General features: G+C 36.5%; 1 protein-coding gene across 4 annotated transcripts in view; it reads left to right on the forward strand.

The window, feature by feature from the left end:
- LOC136853154 (serine/threonine-protein kinase PAK 2-like) overlaps positions 1–17,316 on the forward strand; it is a 106,558-nt gene that overhangs the window by 71,129 nt on the left and 18,113 nt on the right. For all 4 annotated transcript variants that reach the window (XM_067128466.1, XM_067128474.1, XM_067128485.1 and 1 more), the window contains exons 8-9: positions 4,905–5,030; positions 12,538–12,687. In XM_067128466.1, coding sequence (XP_066984567.1) covers positions 4,905–5,030; positions 12,538–12,687 — 276 coding nt within the window. The remainder of the gene's footprint in view (positions 1–4,904; positions 5,031–12,537; positions 12,688–17,316) is intronic.

The following is a 17,316-nucleotide window of genomic DNA, read 5'->3' on the forward strand; positions in this document are numbered from 1 at the left end:
GAACGGGATTGTTCTACCAACTTTTACGACCTTCATAACATAAGTTGACAGGGTCATATTCATCGGTAGCAGTCAGCCTCCATTTTCAATAAATGTCCACATCATGGAACAAACAGCCAATGCACTTGAATGAATGGATCATTCTTCTAGATGTTTACGACATGTTACGACCTTCATCGGTCATTTCATCGATAGTGTCCAACATCCGTTTAAATAATGTCTACAACCAAATAAATGAGTTTGTTCTGTCAGACTCCTACAGCTATCATTTAGTGAATTTGACATTTTACAGGTGGGAAGAGATCTCTCTTTCATTGTTCCCATTCGAACCTTGACTCTTGATTGTTCCTGTGTTAATATTAACCTCCGACTTCCTGAGCCAAGGTAGTCACAATTCATCAGCATGGGTTTCTTCGGATTGCTGTTTGTTTTCGACTACAGGTTGGTTTCGTTTACAGTGAAGTCTGTAAAACCATACTGCCCTACGTTTCTGAAACAGGAGTCAATTAATACTGATCATAAAATGTTTTTCCCATGTGCAATCGAATTACTTTCTAGCTCCATAGATCTACGGATGAGGCCTGCTCCTCAGTACAACAGCCTCAGTATCCTCTTCTGCAAGTATTCTTCTTAGCACAAGGGTGAAGCCAAATTCTTGAAGATGGAAAGAGGGGTTCTGGTCTACAACAAGTCTCCCTATTCCTTCCCATCCTCTCTCAGAGGAGGTTAGGTTGGATTGAGTACTTAACCAAACTCAGCTTAGCCTAACTAGTTCTACACCTGCACTTCTTATACTGAAACTTCTTGTCTCATGGCATCAATCAGAAGGTAGTCGCCTGCTCTTCAAAGGGTAGTACTTGGATAGATGACCTCCTGGGAACACTGGATACTGTTGATGTTTAGGAGATGTCTTTCGCATCCATGGTTAGAAACGTTGGGGCTAGTCAGTACTTGGATAAGTGACCTCATAGGAACTTGAGATGCTGTTGGCATCTAGGAGACATCTTTTGCATCCATGATTCAAGCCTTGAGTTTACAGCTTCCTATCGTTCTGCCTGATTCGTTGGGAGATCAACAGTGTGTGAGCATTCCGTTTCTAAGGACCCTAAAGGCTACCAAGTGCCTGAAGACCTTTTACGCTACCACGTAGAACTCCACATCCTAAGTAAGTGCCGACAACTTGTTTTTAGTTCCGACTCAGCCAAGAAGTGGTGTTTAGGAGCTCCATTTCTTTTGACTTTATGATGTTAAACTCCCCCTATGAGGAGTGGAAGATGTGGGAGCTGTAAGCAGCAGATGCTACTGCTGCTGCTGCAATTAACTGTTGATCCACAACCTGTGAGGGAGAGAATGTTATGTGGATCTTAAGTCAGTTTCAGGAACCTCTGGGTCTGAATTGGCACTCCTTTGTTAGCAACGGCACCAAGGTAGTGCTGTGGTTACACTTTCCTCCTCCAGAGATTTTTCATTCTTCGAAACATTGACCAGGGGAGCAGTCTCCTACACTTCTTTTCAGGGAACTTAAACAGTTCTTTTTAGACTCTCAAGAGTCTCAAGGTCCAAAGATAGACTCTCCTTGGGGTGATAGAGCAACGACACCATAGTAGTGCCATAGTCAGCAAAGGTCCTAGTGTCCTTTCATCTACTCTACTGCAGTGCAGGTACACGAGTAGGCAATAGAACAGTCAGTATAGTGGCAAACCAGACACATCCCAAGCAAGATGGATGTAATTACAAACAGTTCAGTTGATAAAGTCAGGAGATAAGGACAGTTGATCTTGGAACCGTGACTTCTGGAAATTTGTTCAACCTCTGAAGAAGTTTGATCATAGTCCTTTTCTCAGCATACTGAAGTTAGCACTGTTCTGCTCTGTCTTCTCGCACCCTTGAACAAGCAAGACATCTCTGGTATCCATTTACATCTGGAGGCTTATGCTTTTTGCCATTCTACTTGTTTCGAAAATGATCAGTGAGAGTGATCGTTCCACTTCCACGGTCCTTTGGTTCCAATGACAGTTTAACATAATGTTGCCTACTTAAAGACTAGACCTTGAGCCCAGTGCCAATGACTCATTCATTAGCTTCGAGTTGGCCAAGAAACAGTGTCCAAATTGTCATTTCTCTGATTAGTGAGATGAACAAACAAGCATACCCCGCAACTTCCTGGTGGACATCAGTACGTTTCGGGTCGGGTCTTTCAAGACTAGGGGTATTGGTCTGTACATTGCGTTTAGGGATGTTGCCCATAGGTCCTTAGACACCTTTTCCTTGAGTCCTATGGTAGATGCTCAACAAGTCATATAGTTCACCCAGCTCTTGAGGTACAGGTTGCATCTCACCTAAGGTGTGTGGCTGCAAGGAGGTGTCCGTGGGACTGGCCTCTTCCCTTTCTTCTGTCTTCCTTCCTCTTCCAGTGGGCAGAGGAACAGTGAACGAGCTGTCACGTACTGGACGGGTGTACATACAGGTGATCTAGATGACTGAGTACCCTATCTATAATCTAGCTCCATTTGGATTATTAGATGCAGATCCTTCCTTCTCTCTAGCAAGGGTAGAGAGGGACTGACTATTAACAAACCAGTTGGTTATTCTTAGCTTTATAACCTCTGACTCTGTGGGTTCATCCAAACCTTTTCGAATCAAGGATATTACATTCCATTAATTCGAAATGCCCAGAAGTCTGGCAATTGAACATCTCTCGTTCACTAGATCAGAGGTGTGGTCCCCTTCCTTTGCTCTTTCATGACCAGGAAAAGAGTACCAAGGTGAACCGAACCAACAGTCAGTTCAGAAATTTACTTGGAATCCTCCCTCCAAGAGCAAGTCTCCCATATGTAAAGACCAAGGGTTTGTATTTGTGTAGGAATAAATGACAAATTTTTAAAGTAATTTGTATTTTTCTTCACATACAAACCTGAGGCCTTTACATAAAGTGTCCACTTCTTACCACCCCTCATTCTCTTACCTGGGCCAAAAAGTAAACTGCGTAGAATTGGTGGGTGGTGCTTCTGCCCTTACCATCAGCTTATTACCATAAGCACCTTCCAGAAGTTTATCAGCCGCTATTCCAGCTCACTGAAAGTTAATCTCATATGTAAGGACCTCAGGTTTGTATGTTAGGAAAAATAAAAATTACTTTAAAAAATCTGTCATTTTTTTACCGAGTTGGATGGTTCAAGTTGGCCAACTCTGTCGACGGTATTCTGAAGGCCAAGGATCTATTGCTTCACATGGCTCAGTCACTGTGCATCATGATTTTAGTAGACTTCCCTAACTCTCCCTCAGTCCATTCTTTATCTGGGGATGAGGATAGACTCGCAATTTGCATCATCTTGAAGAATTTTAGCTGTTAAGGAAACTTCCTAAGTAGTAATGGCATTCATTATTAAGAAACATGGCCCCGCTGGAGAATTTGGCATAATAATCAGGCACAATTGCATTGTGATCTCAGCATGACAGATTGTAATTTACAGCAAACATCCAGTAAAGTTTAAAGTAAATCCAGGGCCATCCTTGTCACCAGCACTCGTGATTAGGCTGTCACTTATCAGGACCTGAAGTAGCATGCTTAAGGTTTTGGACAGTGGGCTTGTCTTTTTCATTATCTTATTCTTAATCATTTCCCTTTACAAAATCCTTCAAGATGCTTTCCTAGGATATTCACATTGTTGTTATTTGCCTCTACACTATATAGTACTTTCAGGAATTTAAAAATACAAATTTCATAAATTTACTCTTTTGCTTGATTTTTCCTGTTTTATACAGTTGTTTTTTTCGTAGTCATGTTTTTGTCGCTTATCTCAAATCAAATGAGCTCTTGAATGAATCATCCAAGACTCAATCAGCCAATTTTTGGGTGTTCAGCAGCTTCAGTCTTGGGTTTTTAGCCTAAATTATGATTCAGACTAATAATGGGTTTGAGGTGGAACATGTTAATAGAACAATTTTTTTTTATAAAACCTTTTATTTGTAATATAAAGTTCCCACTTCCAGGCCTCACTGTTTTTTCTTGCAGCTGACTGGCAAGACCACTGTGAAAAGTGAGTCAGTAAACTGTTGAGGATCTAAGGATGTGTGTGCATTTGGACAAGGCTACCTTAACTTTTCCTTTTTTCTGAAAGATGAGACGAAGTGTCTGAGTATACTCAAAGACTACAAATGTGGGCTAATTACAATGAATACGTTTGTATGAGAAAACTAATTTTGTAGGTTTGTGTGAGAAAACTAATTTTGTTTTTAAAAGATATATATTTTCCCTTACTTCCAGTCTAGTCACTGTAAATTTTATCTTTTAAACATTTTTTATCACGTCTGATTTTGGCCACTTGAGTACCTTGGGGACATTTTCACTTTGTATCTTCCCAAGGGCCTTGTGTAAGTTCAACCATCTTTCCAAGGCCCACTTTAAGTTCTCTGCCTAAACTCCATCAGGTCTAGGTCTTCATCTGTCATTTTTTAAAATTATTCCCTAGGCCCTCTTATAGATCTTTGTCCTAGCACTTTCCTGACCAGTTATTCTTCATCCCACCTCATCACATGTACATACTTCTCAATCTTTGAATTTCGGTCTTCTGTTCAGTCTCTTGATTACCACATCTCTCCAGTTCTTCATTGGTAATACAGCACATTCTTTCTACTGTAATTTGGTTATGAATCCTAATACTGGTCACGTCTCCAAAGTCTCTGCCATCTTCCTTTTCGTTGTTCAGGGTATGTTACATAATGTGGTACAGGCCATATACACCCATTCAATTATAAAGATTGTGGTTTTGTTAAATTAGCTTTTCAACAATAGTTGTAATATGCCTGGCTTACTGATAAGGAAAGAAGTTACCGGATTGTAGGTTATTGATTACTAAGCTAAGAGACTATACACTTGTTGATTATTACTTTGCTGTTTACAGGTTATTATGGAATTGTTGGATGGCGGTCCCTTGACAGATGTTGTTACTGAGACCATAATGAAGGAACCACAGATAGCAGCAGTTTGTAATCAGACCTTACAAGGGATTAATTATTTACATCAAAATGTAAGTCAATCTTCGTTAAGGTTGCTAAATAATTTTGGAAGTCTAGGGCCATATGGTTGTAGATGATAACCTTCAGTTGATATCATTATTCTTTGTATCCATTTGTAACAAATGTTAAAAGTTTTGCTTTTCTCTTGTTCTATCATATCCTGTCCTGTGTAATTTTGCTGTTATTATGAAGCTTTTTTTTTCCATTTTGTCAACCATATTTTTTTAGTGTATCTCTTAATTTCTATTTCTTCAAGTACAACTAAAGCTTCTGTGTATAGATAATATGTTGTCCTCAGGTAGCATCCTGAATATTGTATAACCCCAGTAGCATGTCACTTTAATGTCTTAATGATACATGTTTTTGTCTTCTATGTGGAATCCATTATAATAGCAAGTGTACTTAACTGGATATTTTGGAAAAGTTCTCTTTATTTGAAATTTAAATGAACCACAAAAATAATACTGTATAATCATGTCTGCTATCCATGTTTTAATTTGCATTTATGCCTTGTCTCTTAAGGTCAGTTTTGTTATGTCACATGGTTAACCCTTAAACGCCTACTGGACGTATCATACGTCGACTAAAATTGTCTGTTGGGTGTCAAGTGGACGTACCATACGTCGACTACAAAAAATTTCAACCTTCAGTCAACTTTGACTCGACCGAAATGGTCGAAAAACGCAATTGTAAGCTAAAACTCTTACATTCTAGTAATATTCAATCATGTACCTTCATTTTGCAACAAATTGGAAGTCTCTAGCACAATATTTCGATTTATGGTGAATTTTGAAAGAAACTTTTTCCTTACGCCCGTCTGGTAACTCGGCCGAAAAATTGCAGAAATTCTTTCGTCATTTTGTCGTAATTTTTGCACTGTTTTATATTAGCCGTTACATAAAGTTTTATATATGAAAATGTGCACAATTTCATGTACAATACAGCAAAATACAACTCATGGTTGTAGCTTTTATCAGTTTGGAAATATTTTCATATAAACCACGATAACTGCCAAAATTTCAACCTTCGGTCTACTTTGACTCGACTGAAATGGTCAAAAAACGAAATTGTAAGCTAAAACTCTTACATTCTAGTAATATTCAATCATTTACCTTCATTTTGCAACAAATTGGAAGTCTCTAGCACAATATTTCGATTTATGGTGAATTTTTGAAAAAAACTTTTTCCTTACATCCGCGCCAGAAATTCTTTCGTCACGTTGTCGTAATGTTTGCACCGTTTTATATTAGTCGTTACATAAAGTTTTATATATGGAAATGTGTGCAATTTCATGTAGAATACAACAGAAAATAAGTCATGGTTGTAGCTTTTATCAGTTTTGAAATATTTTCATATAAATCACAATAACTGCCAAAATTTCAACCTTCGGTCAACTTTAACTCGACCGAAATGGTAAAAAAACGCAATTATAAGCTAAAACTCTTACATTCTAGTAATATTCAATCATGTACCTTCATTTTGCAACAAACTGGAAGCCTCTAGCACAATATTTCGATTTATGGTGAATTTCTGAAAAAAAACTTTTTCCTTACGTCTGCGTAATAACTCGGCGAACATCTCAGAAATTCTTTCGTCACGTTGTCGTAATGTTTGCATCGTTTTACATTAGTCGTTACATAAACTTTTATATATGAAAATGTGCGCAATTTCATGTAGAATACAACAACAAATAGCTCATGGTTGTAGCTTTTATCAGTTTTGAAATATTTTCACATAAATCACGATAACTGCCAAAATTTCAACCTTCGGTCAAATTTAACTCGACCGAAATGGTAAAAACGCAATTGTAAGCTAAAACTCTTACATTCTAGTAATATTCAATCATTTACCTTCATTTTGCAATAAATTGGAAGTCTCTAGCACAATATTTCGATTTATGGTGAATTTTTGAAAAAAAACATTTTCCTTATGTCCATGCTAACTCGGCCGAACATCTCAGAAATTCTTTTGTCTCGTTGTCGTAATATTTGCACCGTTTTATATTAGTCGTTACATAAAGTTTTATATATGAAAATGTGCGCAATTTCATGTACAATACAACAGAAAATAACTCATGGTTGTAGCTTTTATCAGTTTTGAAATATATTCATATAAATCACGATAAATAGAAAAAATTCAACTTTCGGTCAACTTTAACTTGACCGAAATGGTTGAAAACTGCAATTGTAAGCTAAAACACTTACAGTCTAGTAATATTCAATCAATTAGCTTCATTTTTCAATAAACAGGAAGTCTCTAGCACAATATTTTGATTTATGGTGAATTTTTTAAAAAAACATTTTTTTACGTCCGCGCGTTACGAACTCATGCATCATTTTGTGATAAAATTTTCTCTGTGTTGCTTTGATCGTTTTACAATTTGTTATATACCAAAATCATTGCAATTTAGTGTACAATACAAAGAAAAACAAAATAACCCGTTATCTTTAACCGTTTTGCTCACAACGTGATTTGTATAAAATTATATATGAAAATTGTTTTTTCCGCTGTCATATATTTCAATATTTATATATGATAATGATATTTTTTTCATTTCTGATGGTTGCATACTAAACTTCAGGCAATGACAAAAAAAGGGAGCCAAAAATGAACTCTTAATCTTAAAAACTAAGCGTGCTGTGATTTTTTGAAAAAAACTTTTTTTCTGCTTCAGCGCTAGCTCCTGAACACCGCCGGCATACGGGAGACGTTTTTGTAAATAGAGGCTCGGCGTTTAAGGGTTAATGAATGATTTTGCAAATAGCATTAGCTGTTTTCAGTAAGCACTATCTTTTTGAAACGAAACAAGTTATTATACAAACCCACTCATGATAAGTAGTTTCGTTTTAAAGCAAAAGTTATTAAACAAACCCACTTATTATAATTAGTTTTAATCTGTTTGAAATGCACCCATGTACACAAACTTGAAGAGTTAAAAGTAGGAGGTCCACCATGTATTCCCAGCCTGCAGTCCACCATCCAGTGCTCTTAGACAGCAGACACAGGGACCAGTGAGTCATAAATCCAGGAAGTTTCCATAAATGATGGATGCAACAATAGGTATATCCCCAGATAATATGGTGGCCAATCACCGGTAAAGCAGGTACTCATACTTCAAGATAAAACACTTCTTGTAAGCTTAAACAGCAGAGAAGAGGATGGCTGCTCTTGAGCTGATCAGAGGCCCCCTGAGAAACCATGAAATTCATCATGAAAGAGAATTCTTGAGAGTCTGATTCCAGTGACCTGATATAAAAGATGGACATCTGGAGATGACTCAGGAACTCAGGAGTCATTGGAAATATCCTAGACTGTTGGATGGGTTATAAAGCCAACCAAAGAGCTTAGAGAAGTCAAAAGGTGTACAGGAACATGGCCTTAAAAAAGATGGCATCAAAGAGTAGCCTAAAAAGTGACAAGTGAGGCTGTGAGGGCCACTGGCAAGGAGTGACTGAAAGGCTCATGTAAGTCCTTGAATTGGCTAAAGTCAAAGGATGAACAAGTATGAAAATCATAGAGAAAGATCAGGTTGAGACCTGTTAAAAGAGAAGAGTGAGAGCCAGCTGTCATTCCTTGAAGGGAAGCAGCCAGAGACCCAAGACCAGGCCAGAGAAGCCCATGCTTTGTACCAACCATGAGTCCAACAAGCATATGTAAAGAATGAAAGGAAAGGATGTGCTGCAGCCAAGGAGAGCCACCCTGCATATGGTAATTGGTACTTGGCAACACCCAGGGCCTCCAAGTCTGCCTACACCACCAAAACAGGAAAGGGCATAAAACTACTTTGGGTGTCTTTGGAGTAGAATGCAACAAGAACAGCCTTAGCCACTGAGCCAAGCTGAGGAGACTAGGAGGGGAGCCATGCAGACAGAAACGTGCAAACAAGACCAATTGGGGTTTCCTCACTTCTGCTGCATGGCTTTGCAGACTTTTGAGAGAAGTTATCCCAAAGGAAGGAACTGATGATAGGAAGATTCAGGGTGGTTTGAGGCACAGCTTAGACTTCCTGCTATAATGCAACTCTATCTCTTAACAAGCCTGATCTTGTCCTTCTCTAATCAGAGAAGAACGCAGGTGAGAAGTTGAAGGCCATAATCCTGACGCAGTATTTTGACTTGGGGTAATGAAGGTGAGGTAGTCTGAGAAAACTGGCTGTAGATAAAAACCAGGTCTCAGCTCTCTAGACTAGGTGAACCCACTCACTACAACAACAAAAGGGGCATCCATGCTTCCAACACCAATCAAAGCACCAGGAACACCATGAGCAGAAATGGTTGGATTGAAGGAATTACCTCTGTGGCTTCTGTGGCATGCCTCCTGAGGAAGGCTCTTGATGAACCAAATCTCCAAGGGCCTGCCCCAGCACAAATTGCATGGAGGCAGCTGTGAAGTACCAGATTCCTCAAGAGGAACAATAACTAAAATCTTTCCCAAGCTGTGCTGGAAGACCCTGAGAGCAACTGGTCTACCCCCCTTAAAAATGCTTTATTCCTGAGACATTGCTTGCCCACATTGCCAACTGCATTGAAGGGGCCAGGTTGAACTTCACTAAGTAGCACTGTGGGTCAGAAGTTGATATAGGGACGAAAAAAGTAGTGAGACATCTCCAACTACTTTGAAGGAGCTGAGAGCTGAGTGACAAACTTTTACCTTTGGAGATGTAAATCTTGAGAACAAGATCAGAAGGCACGATATCAGGGATCCCATGATGACCTGAGGGCAAGGTGCAGCCCAGGGCAAAGGCCGCAGTACTGGAAACCATGGACCTGGCAAAGAAGAAAAAATGTCATTCAGAGCTAACATGGATCTCATAGGTCCAACATAGCAAGGAAACTGATCCCTGGCAACTCCCAGAACCATATTTACATATTGATGGCCATTGTTGGAAGCACATGGAGGATTGGGCTTTGCAAACATGCATCTGTAGGTCCAAATTATCAAGGAAGCAAGCACACACCAATTTTGGACAAATCCCAATCCAGCATCATGAATCAAGTTCTCCAGCAGGGGAAAAAAAATTATGTGTAGCAAAAGCAGCCGGAAATCCGCACCAAGGAATGGGAAGAGGACCATTGCAAGGAAACTCACTGTGAACATATGAAAAGAATATTCTCAGAAAACCCAAGTGTATAGTTCACTGTGCATAAGGAGGTTACAGTTCTTTAGGATAGGCTGGTGTAAGTAAGGAAGAGATCAGCACTAGCAATGAAACAAATTCACATTGCCCAAAAATTGACAAAACTATAATAGCAATAAACATGAAAACATAAACGTAGTACAAGGCAACTGTTACCAAAAACAATAAAACCAAAGCATTCTTCCTGAAAGCCAAAGGGGAAGAAAGATAAAAAGTTACATAATAAAAACTTTTAAAACATAAAAGGTAGGAAAATTTAGACAGCTTAAGGCAACTGTTACCATGAACAGAATAAAAACAAGGCTCATGGTTAATACGTAAAAGGAAAACTCCCATTTTAATGTAAAAAAGAAAGCGTAAGCACATAGTTGAGTCAGCATAACTACAGATATCATTCTTCTTGAAAAGTTACCTCAAAGGGCAGGGAAAAAGTAACAAAAAAGCATTTCATTCATATTAGTCTAGGGAAATGAAAACTTAAAATAGAAACAAATATAAAGATGAAAACAGCACAAGGCAACTGTTACTCTTAAAAAAATTATAGACTGAAAATCCATTTTTAGTCTATAAATTTGTATTGTAAATAAAAATGCAAAGAACAAAAACTGGGGATACTAAGGCATCTAACAAAATATTGGAGAATTAATGAAGAGCTCATATGAGGGCCTCAGAACCAGAAGGTTGTAAACGCCACCCCCACCGATTTGGAGTTAGGCATACCAGTAGATGTGGCAAAGTTTCCTCTGTCTATTCGTGGCATTTCTAAGCTATTCAGCCATTTCAGTAAGGTCAAAATCCCTAATGGAACAATAGGAATTATCGATTTTAGCTATATGAATGAACGTGATGTCGCGTGGAGCTTACAGCCTCATAAGAGCTCAGTTACAACCAGAAGGTTGCATGTGCAGCAGCTCAGAGCGAGCCAATGAGAGCACGTGTCACTAAACGGGTATTCAGTTTTAGGCCAATCAGCATTTTCCCACATAAGGGGCTCGTAAGTGTCGGCCAATCACCGCGCAGTTTACATCTCCGCTATTGTTTACATTCCCAGTCTAGTGATTTTTGCGGTGAAATTGAATGTCCGTAGTGTCGTGATTTGTTTTTTTTTATTATTATCCCTTATTTAGCGCCATTATGTCTTCCTCTGATAGTGAAAGTGATCACTGTGACGTCATGCAACGGCCAAGAGGAAGAAAAAGGGCAAGGAATGAAACGTCATGGAAAAAAATAATGTTAAGTTACTGCACGATGCAGGCCAAGAATATGTTTCTCAGTGTACAGACAAACTCGTGCCTGCACATAATGTAGGCCAGCCGTTTTAATGGTTAAACATTATGATGATGGAAGGTTATCATCGTCAACATCATTATTACTAATATTACTGTATTATTATTATTATTATTATTATTATTATTTTATTATTATTATTATTTTCATCACACTATTATTACTATTAATATTATTATTATTATTATTATTATTATTATTATTATTATTATTATTATTATTATTATTATTATTATACATCCATTGTTGTTATACCAAGAATATAATAACACTTTATTATCATTTTACACATTTAATTATGATTTAAGTGCTGGTTATGACCAGAATATACACAAATGTGAGGGGTTAGGCGGACATTTTGAATGCTAGCGTGCAAGCGCACCCTAAAATTTTTTCCAAATTTTCACAAAAAAGTTCTAAAGAGTAGGACTTTCATATGAAACTTAGTTTAAATCAATATCGTTCTTAGAAGCAGAGTAATGAATGCTAGACTTTGAGGGCAATTTACTCATTTTTTAAAAAGTGGCGTTTACAACCTTCTGGTTCTGAGGCCCTCATATATGAGCTGAGCCAACAGAAGCCCAATGGTATGAAGAGGAAGAATGCATTTCTGAACTCTTCAGAAAATGAGAACAGAGAAGCACATAAAGGAAATGGATTAAAAAAAATACAAAAGTTGAGAAGAAACAACAAAGTTTAGTCTTGGGATGCAACCAAACACATCTGATTTAAAGCTGTAAAAAAAAAAAAAAAAAAAAATGTTGGGTGGACGTGCATGATGGAATCTTTCTTCAGCTCTTCAGACCAGTGTAGCTTGGGTCCATTTTTTGTGGAATGAGGGTAATTATGATGAATTGTTTTCTTATAACAAAGTAGGTGTGGTCTTGTAGAAAATAAAATTTATTCTAGAAATTACAATTTGGAAAACATGCTCTTTCCAAGTATGATTTTTTGTAAATTAGTGAGTCTTTATCACATGCTTGGTACTTTAATTCTCAGTTTTTAACATATATTAACTGTAAGTACCGAGTACTATATAGCTTTGTGTTTTCTAAAGGAGTATGCAATGTATTTTTTCATGTTTTCTAATACAGGGAGTAATTCACCGAGATATCAAATCTGATAATGTTCTCCTTGGGAAAGATGGTTCTATCAAAGTAACAGACTTTGGATTTTGTGCTAATATTCAGGGTGATGAGAAGAGGCAAACAATGGTAGGAACGCCGTATTGGATGGCTCCAGAGGTAAGTGAATTCCTCAAATAGTGTGACATAACTCCCTCATTCATTCATTGGGCACATTCATTAGGAATGAATGTTTAGAGTACGTACGGTACCCTCCATTATTACAGCATGTATTAGTTTGGCAAACCTACCGGTACCCAGCACTTATCTACCAATTACTGTATTAAGAAAACATCTGTGAAACCCCCCCCATGGGATATCTTAAATTTTATACTTCATGGTGTCACAATGTAATAAATTTTTATTTCATAATAGAACTGGAGTTACTCATTAAGCTTTACTTTGTACTCTGACTTTGGTAATTAAAACAAATTTCAGTTTTAGGAGTGTATATGGCATTTCCTTAACTTTTCCTAAATTATAAAAAAAAAAAGTTGCATAGTGTAATAACTTCAGTTATTGTAGTAAGTAGTAATGTCTTATCCCAAAGTAAACATCAATTAAGTTATTATGTTGCGTCGATTATGAATAAGTTTACTGTTTTTATGTTTATGAGATACTGAAATTTGGAATTCTTCCAATGCCAGTAAATGGCACAAACAGAAACATATGATCTTGACAAACAACGGGCAGAGTCAAGTTTCTATAATATTAAAATTAGTATAATCATATATTTAACTCATTTTTACCCTTAGAAATCACGATTTTATCATGCACTCTCTTAAAGTTTGAGTCGAGAGATTCTAGTTATTCGACAGTTAGGCTTGTGTATGTTACCATCAAAATTAGCCTAGGCTACAATTCACACACATCAAAGAATTGATTTAAGCATGTAAGGTACTATAATATGCTACAGCATAACATGCTATGTAATTAAGAATCATTAACTACAGAATAAATGCAGTACAGTAGAATTACATATAATGGACAATAAATTTTTGAAATTTATACATTTTACTTGTCAACTATGGAACAATGAAAATGTTTCATATTGCATCTTCAACAATGCATAACCAATCTTTTCACTACCTTTATTGCTCTGCTGCATTACAGCTGAGTGATGCTACATGATTGCATAGGATTTCGTTCAAAGTTCACAAACTGGCAACCTAACATGCTCCATATTAATCAATTATTTCAATGCAAAAACAAATTATTTCATACAGTAAGGCCACAGTATGTTTCATAAGGGTGAAATCTGTCATATATTTCATTCATAAGGGTGAAATCTGTCATATATTTCAAACTGTAAGGAAATATCATGTATAGCCAAATTTTGGAAAGACAGTTACAAAACATTTTCAAAACTTTCGTTCACTCATTCCCGATGCATTTGACAAAAAAGTCATCATAAAACCTTGGTTCAGATGTTAAATAAAAAAACAAAAAAAATTGTCATAACATTAACATTGCTTCCAATGTAGCCGTAAAATTTGAAATACAGTAGTTCTATTTGACTATTTTTACGCCTCAGCGCTGAAAAAATGTAAATAAGTAAATACAAAAGTAGAATGCATCCAACAATATCAACAGGTGAGCGGAGCGTGTGTGTGACGCAACCATTAGAGTGGTGGCACAACTGTTTGTGCAAGATAGGTCTACACTACAATGAGTAAATACATTGAAATGATCTTGACACCATCTATCTTTGTACTGTACATGACCTTTAATGAAATATGAATTACTGTATCGTGAACATAAAATCACAAAACTAAACAAACTCCTAGAAGTTCATGACACACTGAACAATTGCGTGCATACCTACGTAGTTACCATTTTTTTTTCTTGCCTTGCTTGATTTCCTGTACTGTTATTCATTATAAGTTTAGTTGACTCTTAAGTATGTTTATTACACATATCATAGCAGTACACAAGAGAATATTTTATCTTATTCAATATTTCATCTATAATCACTTTAAAAATATTTAAAATGCAAATTTTATACGTAGGCAAGGCAAAATCAAACAGGCCATAGCATGTTCAGTGATGCCATGGAATGAGTGTACATACATACGTATACGTACCCTGTGTAGAAGATTACGTTTATCTTTTGGTTTAAAAAAAATGTAGAAAATACAGTAAAAATATAAATGAGAATACTGAAGCATAAAATATAAATAAAATAGTGAAGGAATGTGTGTGTTACTGCACTTAGCTTTAGTGTAAACATACCTCAGTTGTTCTCTCTCTCTCTCTCTCTACTGTATGTCAGTACTGTACATATCATAATGATATATGATATAATAAACATAAAAATACAAAACTAAACAAGCTCTAGGAAGTTCACATCATCATCCAGTAAGTGCATGCATACCTACATGTTGCCATTTCTTTTGCTTTGCTTGATATACAGTACCATATTTCATTACAAGTTTGACTCTAAGTGTGTTTGTCACACACATATAACAGTGCAAAGGAGAATATTTTATAACTGTTGATATTTCATCACTGATCACCATAAAAATATTTAAAATGCAAATTTTATATGTAGGCAAGACAAAACCAAACAAGCTGTAGCAAGGTCACAGATGCCATCGAATGAGTTTATGCATACCTACATACCCTATGCATATGATTGTATTTATCTTTGGGTTTGAAAAAATAAGAATTTAGAAATGACAGTAAAAATATAAACGAGAATACTAAATAAAAATGTAAAGTCTTGTGTTACTGTACTTAGGCCTCGATGTAAACATACCTCTTTCTTCCCTCTCTTGCTCTCCACACAGCCCCTCTTCTCCCATGGTGCCCAGCCATCTGACCCCCCCTCCCCCCAGAACTTCTCAAGGGCTCCCTCACCTCCCTAAAACCCTTTCTTAGTTGGTTTGAATACAAGCAGTGTTACTAACATTTTCTTGAGGCCATGCAGCATTGACAACCATCGGAGGCAGTTTTTCAAATTTGTTTAAATTTATATATATCACATCTTTGGGCCTTGGTCTGGGTGTTTCAGATAATGTCTAGTTCTGGATAATAGCTATCTGGAGAATTGAGGGATTACTATACAGTGATACCTTGGTACTCGTTGTGAATTCGTTTGAGAAGGCACGACGAATATCGTAAATGATGAGTAACTTCATTTTACTTTTTGTTTTTTCACAAGTCATAGCCTCACTACAACTGCTACAAGCAAATACTTTTTGTTTATCTGTATCAACAACAATTTCCCTACCTCCTCAAGTGTTTAAGACATGTATCTTGCAGTTTTCATTCCTTTAACAACATCCACAACTTTTACTGCTTAATTTTTTTACGATGGTGATCACCTTCTTGGCACGTGGTGCTCCACAGAAAGATCAGCTCTCTCAATTCGATTTCTGCTCACTGTTATCACCACAGGTTCACAATAACTTATCCAACATTCTAAAAACCAATTTTTTTTTTGTGTGTGGAGTTCAAAGTGTCATCATATGTATAGCACTACCTATTTTGAAAATTCATTTGTTTACTGTATATACTCTAATATCATGTGACTATAAAAAACAATTTTTAATAAGATTTTAGGAGGAAATCAGCATATTTGAGCTGCAAATTGTGTGTGAGTTGTTGGGCCTGGTTGCAAGTTACACCGATACTAACCATTTGCTAAAGCCAAATAGTAAATTTGTGTGTAAATTAATGTTAATTTCAACAAAATTGATGCTTTACTATACAATTATATCGTAAGTATTGTCGTAATGTATTATAAAATATGAACCTTGCAATCATGTGCCATTGGCATTCTAGTAATGTTTACATTCTCAAAAGCATCAGCTGTTTGCATCTTACTGATATCATTGCCATTATTGTTAAATAAAATGTCATTCAGAGATAAGTTTTTTGTAAATTATCTAAGCTGGGTTAAAAATGCAGCTTACCTTTATTTATAAATGCAGTAAATTTTAAATTAAGTAAAGGTGTAATTTCGTCACTTGCAGACATTGGTTTTGCCTGTTCCAAAATATTTTGCACATCATTGGTTTTTTTTTAAGCTGCAGCTTATCTTCAGTGCTCTACTTTCTGAAGACATTTATCTCCATTACATGAAAGATTATGAAAAATCACCATTGAAAATTGGCAAATTTTCAATGTCAATAATTGTAACATAACTCTTAATAAACTTACGATAGTTACAGTAACTAAAATTGGCAAACTGCTGTTTCTTAATTTGGTTGTGTTCTTCAGTACTTGCTGCTGTTTATGCCACTGTTTTGCATAACATAGTAAGTGGTTTTTAATTATAAGAAATACATTAGTAGTTAACAGGCCTAAGTTTGGCAAATCTGGTCACATTATGATGATTTGCTTTAGTCTACCAATCATTTGCTCTTAGGCATATCAGTTAGTCAAACTAACTTAGATGTAATGTGCATTATCAGTGAAACTGACTAAAAAGGTGACCAGTATATCAGCTGTGAGATACTGTATGCACAAAAATAGTATAAACATGCAAAAAATGCACAAAAAAGTTAGAATTGATTGATAGGGGTTCTGCACTGATTGAGAGCTACTCTGTAACTAATGGTGAGCTCTCTGTTTGGCGTGAGAGAGGTAATATATTACACCGTTTTGAGACTTGAATATTAACTTGCATGTTGAGTGCCAAGCAAAATGTGAATATCAAGACAATTTTTTCTTATCAAAATGCGTCTATTATCAAATTAGAAGTCTTGAAGCCAAGTACAGTACTAAGGTATCACTATGTATATA

The sequence above is a fragment of the Macrobrachium rosenbergii genome, chromosome 3 (genome assembly GCF_040412425.1).
Source record: "Macrobrachium rosenbergii isolate ZJJX-2024 chromosome 3, ASM4041242v1, whole genome shotgun sequence".
NCBI classification, from domain to species: Eukaryota; Metazoa; Arthropoda; class Malacostraca; order Decapoda; family Palaemonidae; genus Macrobrachium; species Macrobrachium rosenbergii.